Here is a 20,022-nt window from a genome sequence, read left to right as displayed (position 1 = left end):
TTGAAGAACAATTAACAAATAAATCTTTGTTCCAAAGCATCAACAACTTTCAAAATATGAAATTTGTTCGGATATTCCCAACGCCTTTTGGCACAGAAAACAACACATTGTTAAACTTCCTTACAATAAGGAATTTAATGAAAAGAAAATACCAACAAAAGCCAGACCAATCCAAATGAGTCAAGAAGTTATGGAATTCTGCAAAACAGAAATCCAAGAACTTCTTAATAAAGGAATCATTAGGAAAAGTAAATCACCATGATCTTGTCCTACTTTCTATGTCCAGAAAAACACTGAATTAGAAAAAGGAACTCCTAGGTTAGTCATTAATTACAAACCTCTTAATGAAGTCTTGGAATGGATATGGTATCCAATTCCTAACAAAAGAGATTTAATTAAGCGACTTAGTCAAGCTGTAATCTTCTCAAAATTCGACATGAAGTCTGGATTTTGGCAGATTCAAATTCATGAGGATGACAAATACAAAACTACATTTATCACTCATTTTGGCCATTATGAATGAAATGTAATGCCATTCGGTCTTAAGAATGCACTCAGTGAGTTTTAGAATATCATGAATGAAATATTTAATCAATACAGTCATTTCTCAATTGTTTACATTGATGATGTTCTCATTTATTCCAAATCAATAAATGAGCATTGGAAACACTTAAACATGTTTGCTAGGATAGTTAAGTCAAATGGATTAGTTGTCTCAGTAACCAAAATTAAGTTTTAGATTTTTAGGAGACAATATCCACCAGTCAACCATTTAACCAATAAATAGAGTAATTCAATTTGCAGATAACTTCCCAGATGAAATAATTGACAAAACCCAATTATAGAGATTTATATGATTTTAAATTATGTTGCAGAATTTTATCCACATCTTAGGTAACAATGCAAACCATTGTTTGATCATCTAAAAGAAAATCCTTCACCCTGGTCCAATACTCATACTTCCATTGTCAAACAAATTAAATCACATGTTAAGACTTTGCCCTGTCTTGGCATTCGAACTCCCAATTCATTCAAAATTGTTGAAACTGATGACTCTGAAATTGGTTACGGAGGTATTCTCAAACAGTCAATTTCTTCCGGATCTCTTGAACAAATTGTTCGTTTCCATTCAGGAGTATGGAATTCAGCACAAAGTAATTATAATACTATTAAGAAAGAAATATTATCTATAGTATTATGGATTAGTAAATTTCAAGATGATTTATTAAATCAAAAGTTTTTAGTCAGAGTCGATTGCAAATCTGCAAAACATGTTTTACAAAAAGATGTTCAAAACATTGCATCAAAATAGATTTTTGCACGATGGCAAGCTATATTAAGTATTTTTTATTTTGAAATCGAATATATCAAAGGTAGTCAAAATTGCCTTCCTGATTTCCGAACCAAAGAATTTCTGCAGGGGAAGAATGACAGCAAGAAGACTTGATCAGAGGAGGCTTCCAGCCATTCTACCACCACCACCAGTGAAACAAGAATCAAGTTAGCTATTACCAACCGTTTCACTCCCTTAGGTTCCACAATAGGAAACCTTAGGCCAAATTACCAAACACCACGTCCCAATTACCAAACAGCATTAGTCAGTCACTATGATCCTTATTCAACGCTAACATACCAATCATCAGCATCCCAACCAATCAGTTATACCAAAACATCATCATACATCAAGAAAAACCCCAGTGAATATCTTTTCAGTATCCCTTTCAATCTCAATAAAGAACAAGCACCAGAAAAATTAGCCAAAATAATCTTTCCACCCAATTTCCATTATCATCCTACAGCACCACATAAAACACTAAAATACTATCAAGCCATCCTTAGTGAAACCGAGTCCATTTCAATTAAACATCTCTACAGCAAAACCCATGAAAACAAAATCCTCTACTATTCTCTTTACATTGGAAATTTTTTAACCGAATCAGATTGAGGAATCCCCCTTGACAAAAGCAAACCCCTTCACACCCAATATGTTCAAATTCCCAATAACCATTACAATTACTTTGATTATATTGATACAAGGACTAACATCTTTCTCCATCAAACAGAAGATTTTAGTCATTTGTGGTTCATTAATTTTGACAAGAGTTTCAAATTAAATTTTCCTACATGGTTCCCTAAATGGTGGTCAATTCACAGCCCAACAGCCAGTCTCCTACCAGAAGAGTTTATGCAGGTCTTCTTTGCCAATTTCCAACAAAAATTTGACAGAAGCCGATTCAACTACAAAATTACACTTCTTCCAATTTTCATGGCCAAATACAAAGTCTCGTGGATCATGAAATGGAATTATGAAGTCGAAACCGGTCAAGTCAATAGAATCAAATCAGTTAAGTGGTGAGATAAATTCAACCATCAGAAGACCATCAGTCAGGTCCTCATAGAATTTCCCATTACTTCATCTCCATTAATTCCGGTACAGCCAGCACAACCATCTCTGCCATTCATCCCAGAACAGTCATTATTGGACATTAGTTCATCATCATCACTTAAAGGAACAACCAAATCATCCATGTTAACTAGCTTAAAAAGCAAAGAAAAAGCCACCTAACTCAAAGACCTAGCTCAACAATTACTTGCAGAAGTAGCGATGCTCTATACTGAAGAAGAAGAAGAAGCCGTAGACTCCGAATCTTCAAACGCATCCTCACAATAACCATCCAACTCAGCAAGCTAAAAAACACAGTCCACTAAGTGGGTCGACTACCAGGATTCCCAAGACCCTTTTGCATAAAGCCATGTGAAGACAATTAATCACCATGTGAAGCTTCAGTCATCATGTCAAGTCACCATGTGAACACTAGGACAATTACCATGTGGAAATTCAATCATCTTTCCAAAGTCACCATGTGAAGCTTTCGGACAAAGTTTCATCAATAAGTCCGACAAAGCAAGGAATCATTCAGTCATCTGCACATTCCACAGTAAAAGTAGTAATTAACAAGACCAATATTCATCAACAGTAGCAAGCAAGTTACCATCCATCGCGTGCTTCCACAGTAAAGCAATCAATCATCCAAGTCTATATGAAGGGGACTCAGTTGAAGGAAACATCAAGTTTCGAATTTCCATAATTTCTCAGTAAAAACTTTCTTTGAGTTCACACTGTACCCAAAGAAATCAAAATTGTAAACGCTTTTAATTTTCAAATGTCAAGGATGCCTGCGTACACTAATATTATTTTCATCAGTCATTTTCTTATTTGCTGACTCAATCGTCAGTAAATCAATTGTAAATTCCAATGTAAGTTTTGCAATAAAACTTATTTTCAAATTATATTTGCATCATTATTTTAAATTCATTATTTTCATTATGAAGAATATTTTCATAACAATTGATTTTGAATGGTATAAAATCCTTACTCACAGTCAATTCATCGAATATCTCAAATTCAAGGTAAACACAGACCAATCATTTGTTCAATTCTTTCTATTTGTTTATAACAGTTGGTTTCATGGCATATTTAATCCTGGTTATCCTCCACATCTTATTTCTAATAATTCAAGTAACAGTTCATTCAATTATGATCATCATTGCCTTTGGTTCAATTGCTCTCATTGTTATTATCATTAGATATTCCGCCATTCCGCCCCATTTGGTATCAAAACCAAGTGACTATATATATATAGCATACATTTTAGTAAATTTCCTAAATTGTTTTGGGAAAATAGATAGACCAACACATCCATATGTTGACATTTGTAATTAGTTTTATTTTCCTCCTTGTCCGATATTATATTTTCCTTGTTCAGTCAGACAACTTCAATTTTAATATTGGAGTGTTGTTAAATGAACACAACTATGACCTATGGGCACCTCTCATTGAGATGCACATAGGCGGACGAAAGAAGATGGGATATTTTTTGTGGCTCGAGTAAGGTTCCAGCCAAAGACGATCCCAAGTACGATGATTAGTACTTCGAGACCAGAAAGTCAGGAGCTAGCTTCTATCCTCCATGAAGCCAGAGCTGAGGAAGCGATATATTCGCTTACTGACTGCAACTAACATCTGGAAAGCCTTGAAGATTGCTTTCTTTGATGAAAAGAACGAAGTGCGATTGTATACCTTGAGTCAGAAGGTATCTCACCTCCGAAAAAATGGATGACTTGTGTCTACCTACTTTGGTGAACTCACTTAAAATTGTCAAGAGTTAGATCATTACAGTAAGTTATCCATGCTTTGTGAAAAAGATATTAAGATTTATCATGAATCACATGAGTGGTAACGAGTTTAACTTTTCCTAGGAGGCCTTGCTGATAAATTTGAATAAGTTCTTGGTGAGATTATAAGCAAAGAACCAACTCAGGCCTTGAACCATTATATGCCTATGTACGTTGCGAGTCAAACATGAAAGATGTTATGAAGGGTGAGAAGGAGAAGACTGAAGCAATGGTTGTTCGTAATCGCCACAGAATCGGTCTAATTCATTTGGTTTAGGGGGTCGACCGTACACTGATTCATCTGAATGCAATGAGCGTAGCAAGTATGCCTATTGCAATCTTCCTTATCACTCAAAAGCTATATACTACGAGCTAATTGGTTATCCCGAAGGGCGAGTTAAAAATTGTGAACCTTACCACAACCAATAACGTGATGCCATTGCTAAGACAAAGGATGAACCAGAACTTATGGTTGAGCTAGCCACGACCTTAATCACTTCTATAGGTAACAAGCTTTTTATTCTGTTAAGAATAATACTTAGATAATTGACTCTGGTGCTACTACATATATGTATGACATTTGATTCTAAACATGTTTGAAACATAAGACCATCTATTTAGACTATTACCATGATTGATGATGGTGCCACCCTTATTTTTGGAGAGCTACGATATCCCTTACTAATAATATTAACCTTGATACAGTTCTCATGGTTTCGTTACTTGCTTATAATCTATTGTTTTTTTTTATGGCTCAAATAAGCATTATCTTACATTGTTTGGTTGTTGTCGTTGTTGTTTTTTTTGTTTTTTTTTTGCCTCATTTTTTGTGTTTAAGGACATTCAAACTTGGAGGACAATTGGTTATGGCACTAGGAAGTGGAAGTTGTATTACCTGGACTTGACATTAGAGAGCAATCGTCGTTTGACTCAAGCTTTGTCAATTAATAGTTCTCTGGTGGAGCTAAAGTCTATGTCTGAGATTTGGTTGTGGCATTATCATTTAGGACATGCCTCGTTTGATTATTTATAGAAACTATTTCTGACTTTGTTTTTTAAGTGTGATGTTTGTGAACTAGCTTATGGCCAATGTGATGTTTTCAATTTCACCTAGTTTGACTAAAAGTTTGGTACCATTTATGTTAGTTCATTACGATAGTTGGGTCTATCTAAGCTTGCTACTTTAGGCAGTGCCTATTCGTTTGTAACCTTTATTGATGATTGCACTCGCATGGCGTGGGTTGTTTTGATGAAAAACAAGAGCGACATGTTTTCTGCATTTCAGAAATTCCATAAAATGAGACAGTTCAATATAAAAGCACAGGTACCCGTACTTTGTAGTGATAATGGCTAAGAATATGTAAATAATGATCTCCAAACCTTTCTTAATGATCATAGTATTGTTCATCAGATAACTTGCCCGTATACACCACTAGTATTACTAAGGGAAAAATAGACATCTTTTCAATGTAGTCCGATCATCTTTGTTTGATGCAAATGTACCATTGTATTATTGGGGTGAAGCCCTTGTTTCTGTTGTTTACTTGATTAACAAGGTGACATCTTGCACTATTGATTTTCAAACTCCACATGATACTTTACACTTACTTAGTGCCACACCACCTACATTGAATCTGCCGCCACATGTTTTTGGATATGTTGCTTACATACATTTCCATAAGCAACAACGTAGTTAAGTTGGAACCTAGAGCTTTGAAATGCATCTTTGTTGGGTATGCATGTCGTAAAAAAAGGTGTCATTGCTATCATCCTCCCACCAAGAAGACACTTGTCACCATGGATGTGTCGTTCAACAAGTCCGTTATGTATTATCCGACATTTGAGTCTTCACTTTAGGGGGAGAGGCAACATGAAGTACAGACGTTTGACTCTATTGTTGTGTCTAATACTGTTGAGAGATGTAATAAAACGGTTAAGAGATGTAGCAATTATCCAACCCAATTACCATCAACATCGAGCTACCAACATTTGTTAATGAACCAGACCAATTCTGAGAGTTCAACAGTTGACACCGATGTACCAGCAGCTAGCATTGAGCAATAGTACAGCCGGAGGCAGAGGTATCCACGATTTTCCCTTTGCCTGATCCCGATAGCCATAACCAATCTCCTCCAGTACTAGATGTTCTACCACTATCACAACTTTCACCAAGAAGTAATCAAGGTATTCCAAAACCCACATATGAGTCTGATCCTAAATGCATAGCAAAATACCCATTGTGTAACTATGTGTCCACTGTTCATTTTGTAAAAATCAAATAAAGCATTTGTAAGTCAATTATCCTCTGTATTTATTCCTAACATAACCATAACTGAACTCAAAACAAAAAAAATTTACATAGACGAAATTTAATCCTAGAGCTGAACCATTTAGATCGATTACCTGCAAGATTTGAATTTGACTGGCTATATTGCCATTGATATTTATGAATGAGAAATATTAAAGAGACTCTCAAAAGTGGGACTCTTCATGGACTCTTTGCTACTTCATATTTTTGGTTGTTTTATAATATTAGCACGAGAATTGAGAGTTCGTAAGAAATATCACTTTGTGATGCTTAGCATTTCTATTTATGTATTGAGAGACCAAATTTTGGTTATAAACGATAAAAACTCTCGTTAAACATACAATCATAACGCAAGTAAGGCACCCTATGACAAAGAGTAATGCTAAAAAGATTAAAATTCTAAACCAAATTTGCAAATCAAATGATGTGTCACCAATAGAAAATAAGCATGTTAATCAACTTTTAATTAATAATCCAATCATCAACAATTATATCATTTGGTTTACAAATTTGGTTTAAAAAATTTGGTCTCCTTAGACCATCTCCAATCCTTGGGTTAAAACCTAAAAATTTTAACCTAAAAAATTTAGGTTTTAAGCCAGAAACATGTTTTCTGCTCCAACCCGTCTGGGTTAAATTTTTAGTCTGAGATCATTAAAAAATAAATTTAGAATTGTTAAAGTAACTTTAAAAAAAGAAAAAGAAATTATGTAGACTATCATAATTTAATTTTATGAAGATTTTAACTTAAAAATATTTAGATTTTTATAAATATTAAAAAATCACTAAACTGGTATCATGAAACTCGTGGAACGGAATATGAAATACATGAAAGAATTTAAAAAAAATTATTTTAGCCATTGGATTTAAATTTGAATCATTAGATCTTTTTCGTTACTGTTAGATTTGATCGTATTAGATTTTAGCCGTTGAATTCAATGAATTTATAATATAAAACTAAAAAAAGTACATATATATGGTGGACTAACCCAGGTTGAATTCTAGGCTAAATTTGCCTAAAAATGAGTTTTGGGTAAAACTCATATTTGACTCATGGGTTGAACCGTTGGAGCAAGTTGGAGTAGATTTATAATCTAAAATTTGAGTTTTACTCTAAAAGTTAGAGTATGTCTTAACATTATCCTCTTATAAATGTGAACTGCCCAAACTCCAAAGCAAATTCTTGGAAACGGAAAAGGATCCTCATCGGATCTTTTTTATGGGGATTGTAGGGATTCAGTGATTGTGTCTGTTCATCAGACATTATGCGGTCAGAAATAGTTTAAAATTTAAAATTTAAAATTAATTATAAATAGTACCTAACCAAAACTAATTGTACGATATACAATGAACGAACACAATCATGAGATTTCTAGAATGTCTAGAAAAAGGATTGAAAACTACATAAATTTTTAATGCAAGGATCTGATTGGAGGGACTCTTTAGATGAGTCTTTTCTTTTTCTAGTATGTAGGAGAAATCATTTCCTCAACCACATTTTTTTACTCAAAATATCCAACCATCGATTCAAAGGAAGAGAGGCTCGTGCAACTGCTTGGAAAGTGGTGCCCTAAATTTACCACGTGACCGTCACGTGATATCACTCGTAAAAATTGGACAAGCAAACGAACACCTTCCCACATCCGTCGTCGTGATCAATCAAAAGAGTTGATGATCATCATCAACTAGTCGTCCAATCGGACGGTGGGCACAAGTCACGTGACAACTGAAAGAGCCACCAAACCCGCCGCTGATCCGCACGTGCGAAAAGCCCACCAGGCAAATAGTAGACCCAACAGAGATCCCTTTTCCAGGTTCCCCGTCCACGTCATCCTGATTGACGACTTTCACGATGATACCGATGAAAAACTCTTGACCGTCAGATGAAATCCCCAGAATCATTTGTGACCGTCCATCAGACTCTTATCCTTTAATTACTCTGCTGGTTGAAGCAATGAAGCCTAGTACAGATATCGGATTCACAAACTAGAAGAAAATCCTCGAGCCTCAGTCTCTCTCTCTCTCTCTCTCTCTCTCTCTCTCCTCTCTGAATCGAAGCGAGGCGAAAGGCAGAGAGCCTTTATCTCTGTTAACCCAGAAAACCTGGTAAGCTTTTTATCTGCTATTTATTATTTTATAATTGCTCTCCTTTTCTGCATTATTTCTAATTACTCTCCTTTTCTGTCTCGTATTGTTGTTGTTTTTTTTTTTTTTTGTTAATTCTTTTTTCTGCATAAACCCTAATAAAAAATAAAGCTAGGATCTGTGGTGTTTCGTTTCAATTGGTTTTTGTTATTAGTGATTGATAGATACGTACTGGAAATGTTCAATTTTTGGGGATATAAGTTGAATAATCTGATGCTAAAAAGGTTTTTATATGTTCATTCCAAAGCTTGATAATTGGGTTTTTCCTGGTTTTTGTGAATCTAGGGTTTTGAGGCTGCATTCTGAGGATTTGGGGATGGAAAATGGTGATAAGAATGCTGGTGGGTCTGAAGTGGGGGAGAACAAGAGTGTGGAAGTTGAGGTTGTTGAGGAGAGGGTTGTAGAGGGGTCTAATGGACTCAAGGATGACGCCGAAGATGAGGTTTTTAAGGAGGCAATAAAGACACAGGAAAATTTGCAGCAGCAGGGGAGCAAAAAGGATTTAGTGGATGCTGCTGCTGTTGGTGAAGAAAGAAAGGCTGAGATGGTTGGTGGTTTGGGGTTGGACTCTCTTATAGAGAGTCCTAATGTCGAAAAGTTTGAAGAGGCAATTGAAGTTCCTGATGAGGTTGGGAAATCTGATGGTGATGATGGGGAGGAGGCAATCGTGGCAGGTGAAGTGAAGGTGGAAAACATGGTGGGTAAGAACAGTGATGATGAGGTTGGAGTGCCAGTTGGAATTGATGATGGACAGACTATAAAAGAAGTAGTCAGTGAGGAAACAAATGGATTGACAGATGATGGGTTGGTGGGCAGCCAAGAAGATGGAGTAAAAGAGGTTACTCAGGTTGGGGCTGGTGGAGGAATAGCAGGATTGACAGGTGGGGATGAGGCTGATGTAAAGTCTGTAGTTCTTGAGAATATGAAGTTTGAAAAAGTCAATTTTGAATCAAATGGACTTGTGGATGATGGATTGGTGGGTAGCCAAGACGTTGAGGTGAAAGAAGTTTCTGAGATTATTACTGGTGCGGAAGTAGCAGGTTTGACAGATGTGGATGAGGTTGATTCAAAGCCCAATGCAGTTCTTAAGAATAAGGAGCCTGAGAGGAATGATATTGATAGTTCAACTTCAGAGCCAGTGCCTACAGATGAAAAATTAGATACTGAAGATCTTGATTCTCCTCAAGTAACTGAATTTACTAAGGAGATTTTGAAGGAAGCTGGTAATAGTCAGGAGTTAGAGGAGAATTCCTTGAGCATTGAGAATCAGGATGAGAAGACTGTGGACCTAGCAAGTGCTTCAGATGGCGTTCCTTTGAAGCTTCAAGATGATAATGGTGTAGAACTGCATGATAGAAACATGGATACAGTGCATCAGGAAGGTCATAGTGCTGATTCAAATGATGCCACCCTTAGCATTGAAGAAAAGCAGGAGGATAATAAGACTGAAAAACCGAAAGATACTTTGACTGTTACAGATGCTGAACATCAAGGTTTCAGTAATGGGGAAGTGAAGGACTCTTTCACTGTGCCGGGTTCAGAGCATCACGAGGAAAAATCTGAACCAAAAAGCGTTTCATCTGCTAAACAGCTGTCTGGGGAGGGTGGTGAGGAAAGGATTGTGACATCAGAAAGGGAGATCTCAGCTCTTTCTGAAACATCTGCAACTGAGAAAACAGAGACGATTCAGGATGGAGCCACTAATTTGAGAACAAAAAGTAACAAAGTTGATCAACCTCAGCGAGTTGGTGAAATTGCATGTGAAGTTCGCGACAACATTGCTGTGCCTGAAGAGCCTGAAAAGAAAGAAAACATTCAGGGAGAAAGGGGAATCACTAAAGTGAACAAAGAACAAGAGATTCAGCCTGCACCAGCTCTTTCTTCATCTTTAAATTCTACACAACCAAGTCCCCCTCCTGCTCGTCCAGCTGGCCTTGGTCGTGCTGCCCCACTTTTGGAACCTTCTCCTAGGGTGGTACAGCATCCTCGAGTGAATGGTACAATATCTCATGTGCAAAACCAGCAAATTGAGGACCCTGTTAATGGAGAGGCAGAGGAGTCTGATGAGACTCGTGAAAAGCTTCAGATGATAAGAGTGAAATTTTTACGTCTTGCACATAGACTTGGGCAGACTCCGCATAATGTTGTTGTGGCTCAGGTTTTGTACAGATTGGGATTAGCTGAGCAGCTGCGTGGTAGAAATGGGGGCCGTGTTGGTGCCTTTAGTTTTGACCGTGCAAGTGCGATGGCGGAACAGCTTGAGGCATCGGGGAATGAACCCCTTGATTTTGCTTGTACCATTATGGTTCTTGGAAAGTCAGGAGTTGGTAAAAGCGCAACCATCAATTCTATATTTGATGAAAAGAAGTTCACTACTGATGCTTTTCAGATGGGGACAAAGAAAGTTCAGGATGTTGTGGGTACTGTGCAAGGGATTAAGGTACGGGTCATTGACACACCTGGACTTTTACCTTCCTGGTCAGACCAGGGACAGAATGAGAAGACTCTCCTCAATGTTAAGCGCTTTATCAAGAAAACACCTCCGGATATTGTGTTGTATTTTGATAGGTTGGACATGCAGAGCAGAGATTTTAGCGATATGCCACTCTTGCGCACCATCACAGACATTTTCGGGGCCTCTATTTGGTTCAATGCAATTGTGGTTCTGACTCATGCTGGATCAGCTCCACCTGAGGGCCCAAATGGTGCCGCTTCTAGTTATGACATGTTTGTCACTTCACGATCTCATGTTGTTCAGCAAGCCATTCGTCAGGCAGCCGGGGATATGCGCCTCATGAATCCTGTTTCATTAGTAGAGAACCACTCCGCTTGCAGAACTAATAGGGCTGGGCAAAGAGTCTTGCCAAATGGTCAGGTTTGGAAGCCTCATTTGTTGTTGCTCTCCTTTGCATCCAAGATTCTGGCCGAAGCAAATGCATTATTGAAGTTGCAAGATAGTCCACCTGGAAAACCTTTTGCAACTCGAACTAGGGCACCTCCTTTACCTTTCTTGCTTTCATCACTCCTTCAGTCAAGACCACAGTTGAAGCTGCCTGAGGAGCAGTTTGGTGAGGATGACAGTCTAGATGATGATCTGGATGAATCTTCAGATTCTGATGATGAATCAGAATTTGATGAATTGCCCCCATTCAGACGTTTGACCAAGGCCCAGGTGGAAAAACTGTCTAAAGCACAGAAAAAGGCATATTTTGATGAGTTAGAGTACAGGGAAAAGCTCTTTATGAAGAAACAATTGAAGGAGGAAAAAAAGCGACGGAAGTTGATGAAAAAAATGGCAGCTGCAGCGAAGGAACTGCCAAGTGATTATGTCGAAAATGTTGAAGAAGAGAGTTCTGGTGCAGCATCTGTACCTATTCCCATGCCAGATTTGGCATTGCCTGCTTCCTTTGATTCTGATAATCCAACTCACCGTTACCGGTACCTAGATTCCTCCAACCAGTGGCTCGTAAGACCTGTTCTGGAACAGCATGGTTGGGATCATGATGTTGGTTATGAGGGTATAAATGCAGAAAGACTGTTTGTTGTTAAAGAAAAGATACCCTTATCTTTTTCTGGCCAGGTTACCAAGGATAAGAAGGACGCCAATGTCCAAATGGAAATTGCTACTTCAATAAAGCATGGAGAAGGGAAAGCGACTTCATTCGGGTTTGATATGCAGACTGTTGGAAAGGACTTGGCTTATACTCTACGAAGTGACACAAGGATCAGTAATTTTAGGAAGAATAAGGCTACGGCTGGTCTCTCAGTTACTCTCCTGGGTGATGCTTTATCGGCTGGTATGAAAGTTGAAGACAAATTTATTGCTAATAAACGGTTCCAATTGATTATGACTGGTGGCGCAATGACTGCCCGTGGTGACGTTGCTTATGGTGGTAGTTTGGAGGCTCAGTTGAGAGACAAAGACCATCCTTTGGGTCGTTCCCTATCAACCCTTGGGCTCTCAGTCATGGATTGGCATGGAGATCTTGCCATAGGGTGCAATATACAGTCTCAGATTCCTGTTGGACGGCATACGAACCTGATTGCTCGTGCCAATTTGAACAATAGGGGGGCAGGACAACTCAGCTTGCGCTTAAATAGCTCTGAACAGCTTCAGTTAGCTTTGATTGGCCTTGTTCCTCTGCTCAGAAAGTTTTTCACTTTTCCTCAACAGTTGCAGTATGGACAATGATGAAAATTAGAATAATGATTGTGCCGTGGCAGCATTGAGGTATAGGTCGTCATCAAGAGTGAGTGAGGAGTTCATCCTGTGATGGCCATCACCACAAGTGAGTGATTCTAAGCTGCTGGTTTCATGTCCTTTCAATCTAGTATTTAATTGATCGTAGTGATTTTAGCTTCGTAACTATATATTGGCAGTTGTTAAATTAAGGTAGTGGACGTGGTGTTGCTTCTATTTCACTCAGGCCTTTGTCTTAATTATCTATATGGGTGTGAAAATTCATTTATATTGCCAAAGTTGTTGATTGCTTGGTATCGCTTCCAATCTCTGCTTATTTAGGTTCTCATGCTCGTAATTCAATACGCATTTCATTTACTTTATATTGTTTGTGGATGGTTGAGGGCCTTGAATATGAAACCGAGTGTTTACTTTCAGTCATTGATATTGTTTGTGCATGGCAGAGGGCTTTGAAAATGACCAAGTTTTTAGTCTTTTGCTGTTGGTGTTTGATCAATGTGAGCTGCACCTAAAGGAAGCCTGGAGTATGAATAATTTTCTGCTTTAACCCTGTCCTTCCACTCGTTTTTGTGAGGGAAGGAAAAGAGCAGCACCAATAGCATTCCTCAGATTCTCTTCTAGTAGGGGGAGTCATCCGCAGGATGGTGGAAAATAACGAGGTTATCTTTTGCTCAACGCTGTTTTTCTTCTTCTCGTGTTTGTAATGCAATTTTGACAGAATTAAGAATCGTGCATCAGTTAGACCATTGTAAACTCTTCTTTGTAATGCACCGGGAGTTCATTTTTCCGTTTAGATTTTTAAGAGTTGTGCCGTTGCTCGAGTGATTAGATCGGAGTTACGAGGTTTCATTTTCTTCTTTAGAAGACAGGACTATTACTAGTCTTGGTAATGCTTGCCTTGACTTGGCTCAGTTTTCCTGTCGCGGTGTGTGGCTCATAATTTCGAATTTACTGTGATATTAGAAGACTGCCAATTGCTAGGTTCTACTTGCAAGGTGCCAAAAGGGATAACAACCAATGACCGGCGGCACCCTTTCAAGTGATATATTTGGTTTAGGTGTTTTCATACTGTTGAAATTTTGTATACATCTTTGAAGGCGACGGCCTTGGGAGTGGTGAATGGAACACAGGACGTGAGATGCTTGTAAATGCTATTAATTACTTGAGCTCCGAGCCTTTTAGTTTGTCTTGAGGAATTACAGTTTAATATTCAAACTTCACTGGTCTGCACAACATTTCTTTGATTTTGGAATTTTATTTTCTGATTTAGTGTAAAGATAAATTTACATAATGAATTGAGTTGCGATAGTATTTTAGGTAGTAAATTTTGTTTAAATAGAAGTTGGTTCTTGAATTAAAAATAATATGAGTGTAAAAGGTAAGTTGGGTATAAAAAGATGTTATATAAGTCAAATAAAATCTCCTTTTGCATTATCATTTAAGATTTTGATTGTAGTGTCTTGAATTATCCTATGAAATTATTTTGAGCACTAACGGATAACCATTATCACTATCACCTCGGCTACCACCGCATTACCACGGCCATCACCACCACTCTCACTGTTATGCCGCCACTATCACCGTGACTACCGCTTTCCCATCACTACCGTCGCCGTTTCCACAACCATCATAGCCGTTTCCTCCACTAGTAAGTTAGTAACACTACTGTACTCGTTTCTAGATTTATACCTCCATCAAGTTAAACTATTAATTCTGGAACCTTAAAACTCAAACTCGAAACACCGTCATTTTCCGTTTGGAATTTCTTTAACTTGCTCAATGAAACAGTAAAAAGATCAAAGTTGTAACTTGTTTTTTAGGGGTGTGCAATTCTTTTTTACTTCTCACACCCTCTTAATTTTCGGCCACTTAATTTTTGGCCGTTGGATTGAATGAATTGAAAAAGATCAAATGATATAAATTAATAAGAGGTATGTTAAAAATAAAAAGAAGTGTGGATATCAGACCCTGTTCTTTATTAACGTAAAAGAGCAACGTTAAAGGTCTACAACTTCATTTTCTAATTTGGTTCAACTTTCAACTCTTATTTAATTTTTTTACTACATCGATATTTTTACACTAAGGGAAGAGTGCTGAACCACACAATAGGCAACCTAATTTGGTATCGAATTCGTCATCCATAAGATTCAAACCGAAGACCTCTCACTTCCAAATGAACAGGAATACCACCAGACCGTAGTATTGAATGACTACCCTTATTTAATTTAAACAACATACATCCAACTCTGCTTCCATATCATTTTAATTGAAAAAAAAAAAAAAAGGAAAACTAATGAAAATGGCTTGAAAACTTTCAGTTTTAATGATAATGACAAAATAAAAGGTAAAGTGAATAGTACTAGAATTGACTTTTTAGTGTAAAAATATGGTTTTACGTTAAAGTGAACAGTACCGTGGATTTTTCGTTAAAACTTCCAAAACAAAAAGTTGTGATGATTATAGTATTCATTATCTTAAGGGTACACCAATGGCTCATATAAATATGTTTTTAGGTGCATTATCTTTTGGACAAGGATTGTCTACCCTCCCACTTTCGGTGTCCTCTCGTGCCCTATTGTTTGTGTGGTCATGGTTAAGCCACGTCAACATTTTATATTACTATTTATTTTTGTCTTATTATCTATAAAAAAAATTAATATAAAATGTTGATATGGCTTAACTGTGACCCTACAAAACAGGAGAACACCGAAGATGAGAATGCATACAATCATTGTCCTTATCTTTCATATCGCCGGCAAAGAATTCAAAAGTTTGCTCATCAAATCCAAACACAAAGTACAAAATTTCGGCTGCATAAACCACAAGGCAAGCCACTTGTCATTTGGCAACGTCCTACAACTTCTTGTGTGCGGAATATTTGCCACAGTTTGTAACATTTTACGTGTATTATATGAGAATAATGTGCTTAAGTGTAAAATACAATAGCTTTAATGAAAATAGGTTTTAAATACTTTTTCTTTACCCAAATAATTCAATATACTTCTTTCTTTCCTTCCATGAGAGACCTTCACTCTATTGTGAGAGTTTTTCCCCTCTTTTTGTAAAGGTTTCTAATCTTGCTCAAAATCGATGGCTCCGACTCTAGTTTTGGCTGGAGTCGGTTGCCAATTTCCCCTTTCTTTTTCTATCTTTTCTGTTCCCCTTTTCTGCTGTGTTTTCCTCCTCTACATCTCAATATGTCCTCCTTTTTTATCTTTGTGGCATCCCTTCCTCTTGTTCATTTGGGCTTCAATCTCCTTCTTTTGGTATTCGTATTTTAGCCATACTTTCCATCGAGATGGTGTGTAGAGTTCTTGTTCTTCAATCAACTTAGGTGTTTCCAACACCACCACCTTCTCTCTATTGTCTACCGTTTCTGGCAGTGTTGCTCATGGTTTTCCATGGGCTTCTTTCTCTTGATAGTCGACTGATTTCTATTTCTTTTAGTTGGTTATCTCTACTTTATGGCTGTGCTCGGAGAAGCTGTTCAGGTTTGGATGATGAGTTTGGTGAGGCGATGCTCAGTGATGGTCATGGATTTGTGCAGATCGAGATGTACTGTTTCGGTGGAGGCGGCTACAATGGATTTCTTGGTTTTGTGTTTTTTGGTCGTTCGGCTTTAGTTGTTTGGCTGGGCTCTTGTTGGATTGTCTGGTTGACCCCTTTTTTTTCTTGTTTATGTTTCTCTCTTTGTGACCTTTTGTATGTAATCTGGTGTTAATAAAATCTTCCTTGACCATAAAAAATAAAATAAAATAAAATAAATAAATAAAATTCAACATACTTTATTTAATGGGAACCCACACGATTTACACCACAAATCTCATTCAATAATGCAAAATTGTAACATTATATTCAACAATGGCACCACTAGTATCAAGGAAATAAGTCTTGACCAATGCAAATCCATGCGCCAACCGGAAAACACCGGTTCCGGCGATGATGGGCAACTCTCTTACCGACTGCTCAATCGGGTTCCGCCCCAAAACGGTGAGACTGCTGCCGCTGTGCTTCCCACTCGTGAAAACAAAGTTCATAGCCGTAAGCAGGCTCACTTCCTCCTGCGAGCTAAACCCATATAGCCCTTGCGCCCGACCAACGAGCTTGGAACCGGGTTTGGGTCCCTTGGTCAAGGGGTTGTCGAAGATGTTGACTAGGCCGAAGTAGGGTGGTGTTGTGGAGGTGTTGGATGCGTTGGCCACCGTCACCAAGGTCCGATGCGGGCCAAAAACGACCTCGTGCAAGTAGAAGTGCAGCATGGTCAGCTTCTGTTGTGCATGGGGGAGGTTTTGATACCATTGGTCAATGTTCTCCCTAGGGTTTTCAATGGCGCTCTGTACCATTAATTGCGTGGACAAGCATGTTATGAACAAAAGGTTGAGAAATAGTATTGTACCGACCCTTTCCATTGCTCGCTGTATGTATCAAAGCTTGAAGGGCAGGGAGGCATTATATAGTGGAACTCTTGAAGCATCCAAAATATATATTTTGTTTTCTATAGCTATATTTTAATTGTTTTGCCCATTGGTGGTGGCCCATTTTTAAAGTTTTGTATTTTGTCAAATATTATGGTATTTAAGATTTTATGTCGGACCAACATTTTCATCCTTCAACGATATGATCCCAACCTCCCACCATTGACGGAGGCATGTTAAGGGCTACCCTAGTAGTTTTTGGTGAAAAATAAAATTTTACGGTAATTTTTATTGATTTTCATATGCAACCCATCATATATGTAGTCATTAATCCACTTTCTCTTGGTTTAATTATATAAAATTTATATAAGGAATACTTTGGATGCGGTCTCTAATCCTTGACATTCTTTGATTAAAACCTTAATAGTATTCAAAGTTTGATCAAAGTTCCTTGACTTTGTACACCTCATTATATTACTATTAATATTTATAGTTTTATAGTTTTGACATTAATTGTTTGATATTTGATGACATTTATAATCCTATAAATTTAAAATCCACTAGTACAAAAAAGGCTTTGCACGACGCAGGACCTTCGTCGCGCAAAGTCAAAAAAACGTCATGCAAAAATTAGCCCAACAGACGTTCGTCGCGCATTCACCGTTGCGCTAAGTGCGTGAAAGCAGGGTTTGCGCGACGAAGAAGTGATCTACGTTGCGCAAAACCACTTTGCGCGACGAATTTCCTGCATCACGCAAAACCACTTTGCGCAACCTAGGTCCTGTGTCGCGCAAAACAACTTTGCGCAACTAAGAACCAGGGTCGCGCAAAGTGGTTTTGCGCAACGCAGATCACTTCTTCGTCGCGCAAACCCTTTTTTTTTTTCTTTTTTTTTTTTGGCCAAAGAATTTTTTTTATTTAATTTTTAATAAATATTGTAATGAAATTCTAAACAATAATTATTAAACCAAGAAAAAATATTTAATTATAAAATATATAAAAATGTACACACATGATGTCCAAACACAAAAAAAAAACTACTAGTCTTCTAGGATACATCATGCTACTGGGTATCAGCTGGGTGAAGTGGCTGGGAAGTTGAAGGTGGAGCAACATCACGTGTTGGCATCGGGATCTGGAGGCCGGACATCGCTAAAGCTTGTACAATCATACTCATCCTCTCGTCCTGGGCCCTAATGTGCTCGCCCTGGGCCGCAAGCTGACCTTTTAGGGTTGTCACTTCCTCCTTCAAGGCATTGACCTCTCCTGTGGACGATCTGGAAGAGGAGGCCGTCTCACGAACCCCCGCCTTCCCCATACATCGAACAACCTTGCCATAACGACGACCCAACTTCTGATCCAAGACCTCAGTCACGATCTGAATATCTGCATCCTCGGGTACATTGACGTCCTCGATCGGGGTCTCCGGGGGAAGCTGGGATGTTGCTTCTTGGAGAACAGCAGTGGACTTTTCCACCATAACATCCTGTAATAATAAAGAACAAACATATAATGTTCAATAACAAAATATAAATAATATTTGAACGATTCGTAAAAATAAGAATAATAAGAATTACATATGCTTACATGAAGCTCCTTAGCGGTCTCATTGCCGGGTCGAACATAAACGTCATTGAACAAGTCAATCTGTGGGAACTTAGAACCCTCCTAAAAAAAAATCATTAAGTAAATTTTATTAGTCAATAATAAAGAATAAAATGTATAAAATTTAAAAATTAATATACTTTTACCTGACGTCGTGCCTCAAGCCTATACGAAAAGGGCTTCGAACCGGAATGGTGGAGAAGTGTCTTTGAGTCCCGAGCTTTCTTGCCAGCAATAGATTTCTTCTGTTAAACATACAATATACATGTTAGTGCGATTATTTGAATGAAATTATTAAAAAAAGCTTAAAAAAATAACAAAAACAGTAAATAATTATTAAAGTATTATGTACATACCACAAATTTTGGATCCATAAAATGTTTACAGAGCCACTCCCAATCCTCTGGCCGGTCCCTCAACTCGTTTGGGCAACCCTCTAGGCGAGCAATCTCCGGATCATCCCATAGCTAAAAATGCGTGTGAAAAGCGCTCTTCCAATCTTTGTACCGGTTTGCTAAGGTCCCCTCTAAGTAGGCACTGACCTCAGGGGATAAGTCCTTAACATCAAAATTGACCTACAAATATGAAAAACAATAAAATAATATTAAGAAATTTAATAATATTAAGATAATATACTTTGGTTTATAATATTTGTAAACAAAATTTAAAAAAAAAATGATAAGGGCTAAAAATTAATTTACTAACCGACAACTTGTCTCGCACCAGTTTCTTCGTCTCCTCGGGAATTTGTGCCCAAGACTCCCACCGCATAGGACAACAATTCCGAATAACATAACCACAGCTAGTAACAATGCTGCTATGCTACTGTGAGGTAGCCGCTCCACGATGTTGCGAGTCATATGCAATCTTGATCAAGGAGGCAGACATACGTACAGCCTGTGCCTCCTTTAGCATTCGATTAGGCCCCCTGGTGTTTTTTTTAGCTGCCCAAAAAAACTTAAATGGTAAAAAGCTTAAATTTGTACAAAAAATTAGGCAAAACCTCCCCTAATAGTATATCATTTCCCAAAACCTTAAAACAGTAATTCACAACCCGCAACATATTTTCACAATCCAACAAATTTTCACAATCATAAAATAATAGTTTTAAAATAGAAAAAAAAATACAACGTAGTGAGAATTAGAAAAAAAACTACCTGTTTGGGAGGCCC

At 37.7% G+C, this 20,022-nt stretch overlaps 3 protein-coding genes across 5 annotated transcripts; 1 reads left to right on the top strand and 2 right to left on the bottom strand.

The window, feature by feature from the left end:
- Positions 1 to 8,428: 8,428 nt before the first annotated feature.
- Positions 8,429 to 13,623, top strand: LOC103932389 (translocase of chloroplast 120, chloroplastic). Of its 3 annotated transcripts, none has more exons than XR_664972.3 (3): positions 8,429 to 8,590; positions 8,915 to 12,918; positions 13,274 to 13,623. XR_664972.3 is itself a non-coding variant. In XM_009341972.3 (2 exons), the coding sequence occupies exon 2, from the start codon at positions 8,946 to 8,948 to the stop codon at positions 12,819 to 12,821; it is 3,876 nt and encodes a 1,291-aa protein (XP_009340247.2). In that variant the 5' UTR covers positions 8,429 to 8,590; positions 8,915 to 8,945; the 3' UTR covers positions 12,822 to 13,136. The 3 variants fall into 3 exon arrangements, 1 of the variants encoding a protein (XP_009340247.2); XR_664975.3 differs by having other exon boundaries at positions 13,248 to 13,623; XM_009341972.3 differs by lacking the exon at positions 13,274 to 13,623 and having other exon boundaries at positions 8,915 to 13,136.
- A 3,034-nt stretch (positions 13,624 to 16,657) lies between these two features.
- Positions 16,658 to 17,239, bottom strand: LOC103932390 (dirigent protein 22-like). Its single transcript, XM_009341973.3, has one exon. It carries the CDS (start codon positions 17,237 to 17,239, stop codon positions 16,658 to 16,660), a length of 582 nt encoding a protein of 193 aa, XP_009340248.3.
- Positions 17,240 to 18,308: 1,069 nt separating this feature from the next.
- On the bottom strand, positions 18,309 to 19,662 carry LOC125470250. The gene is made up of 5 exons (XM_048569050.1): positions 19,556 to 19,662; positions 19,207 to 19,425; positions 18,997 to 19,095; positions 18,833 to 18,913; positions 18,309 to 18,731 (listed from the first exon to the last, which is right to left on the bottom strand). The coding sequence occupies exons 2-5, from the start codon at positions 19,222 to 19,224 to the stop codon at positions 18,309 to 18,311; spliced, it is 621 nt and encodes a 206-aa protein (XP_048425007.1). The 5' UTR covers positions 19,225 to 19,425; positions 19,556 to 19,662.
- Between the last annotated feature and the right edge of the window lie 360 nt (positions 19,663 to 20,022).

This window comes from the organism of the source record quoted next, unplaced genomic scaffold (assembly GCF_019419815.1).
Source record: "Pyrus x bretschneideri cultivar Hongxiangsu unplaced genomic scaffold, Pyrus_bretschneideri_v1 Contig10, whole genome shotgun sequence".
NCBI lineage: Eukaryota > Viridiplantae > Streptophyta > Magnoliopsida > Rosales > Rosaceae > Pyrus > Pyrus x bretschneideri.
Note: the sequence above shows the minus strand (reverse complement) of the source record. Positions and strands in the feature narration are given on the sequence as shown.

Bases quoted from the DNA above. Each gene is read 5' to 3' on its own strand.
- LOC125470250 (XM_048569050.1), bottom strand. The intron at 18,914-18,996 runs GTAAAAGTATAT...ATTTTTTTTTAG, and splicing joins GGCTTGAGGCACGACGTCAG to GAGGGTTCTAAGTTCCCACA. The intron at 18,732-18,832 runs GTAAGCATATGT...TTATTATTACAG, and splicing joins AGACCGCTAAGGAGCTTCAT to GATGTTATGGTGGAAAAGTC.
- LOC103932389 (XM_009341972.3), top strand. From the start codon at position 8,946: ATGGAAAATGGTGATAAGAATGCTGGTGGGTCTGAAGTGGGGGAGAAC.
- LOC103932390 (XM_009341973.3), bottom strand. From the start codon at position 17,239: ATGGAAAGGGTCGGTACAATACTATTTCTCAACCTTTTGTTCATAACA.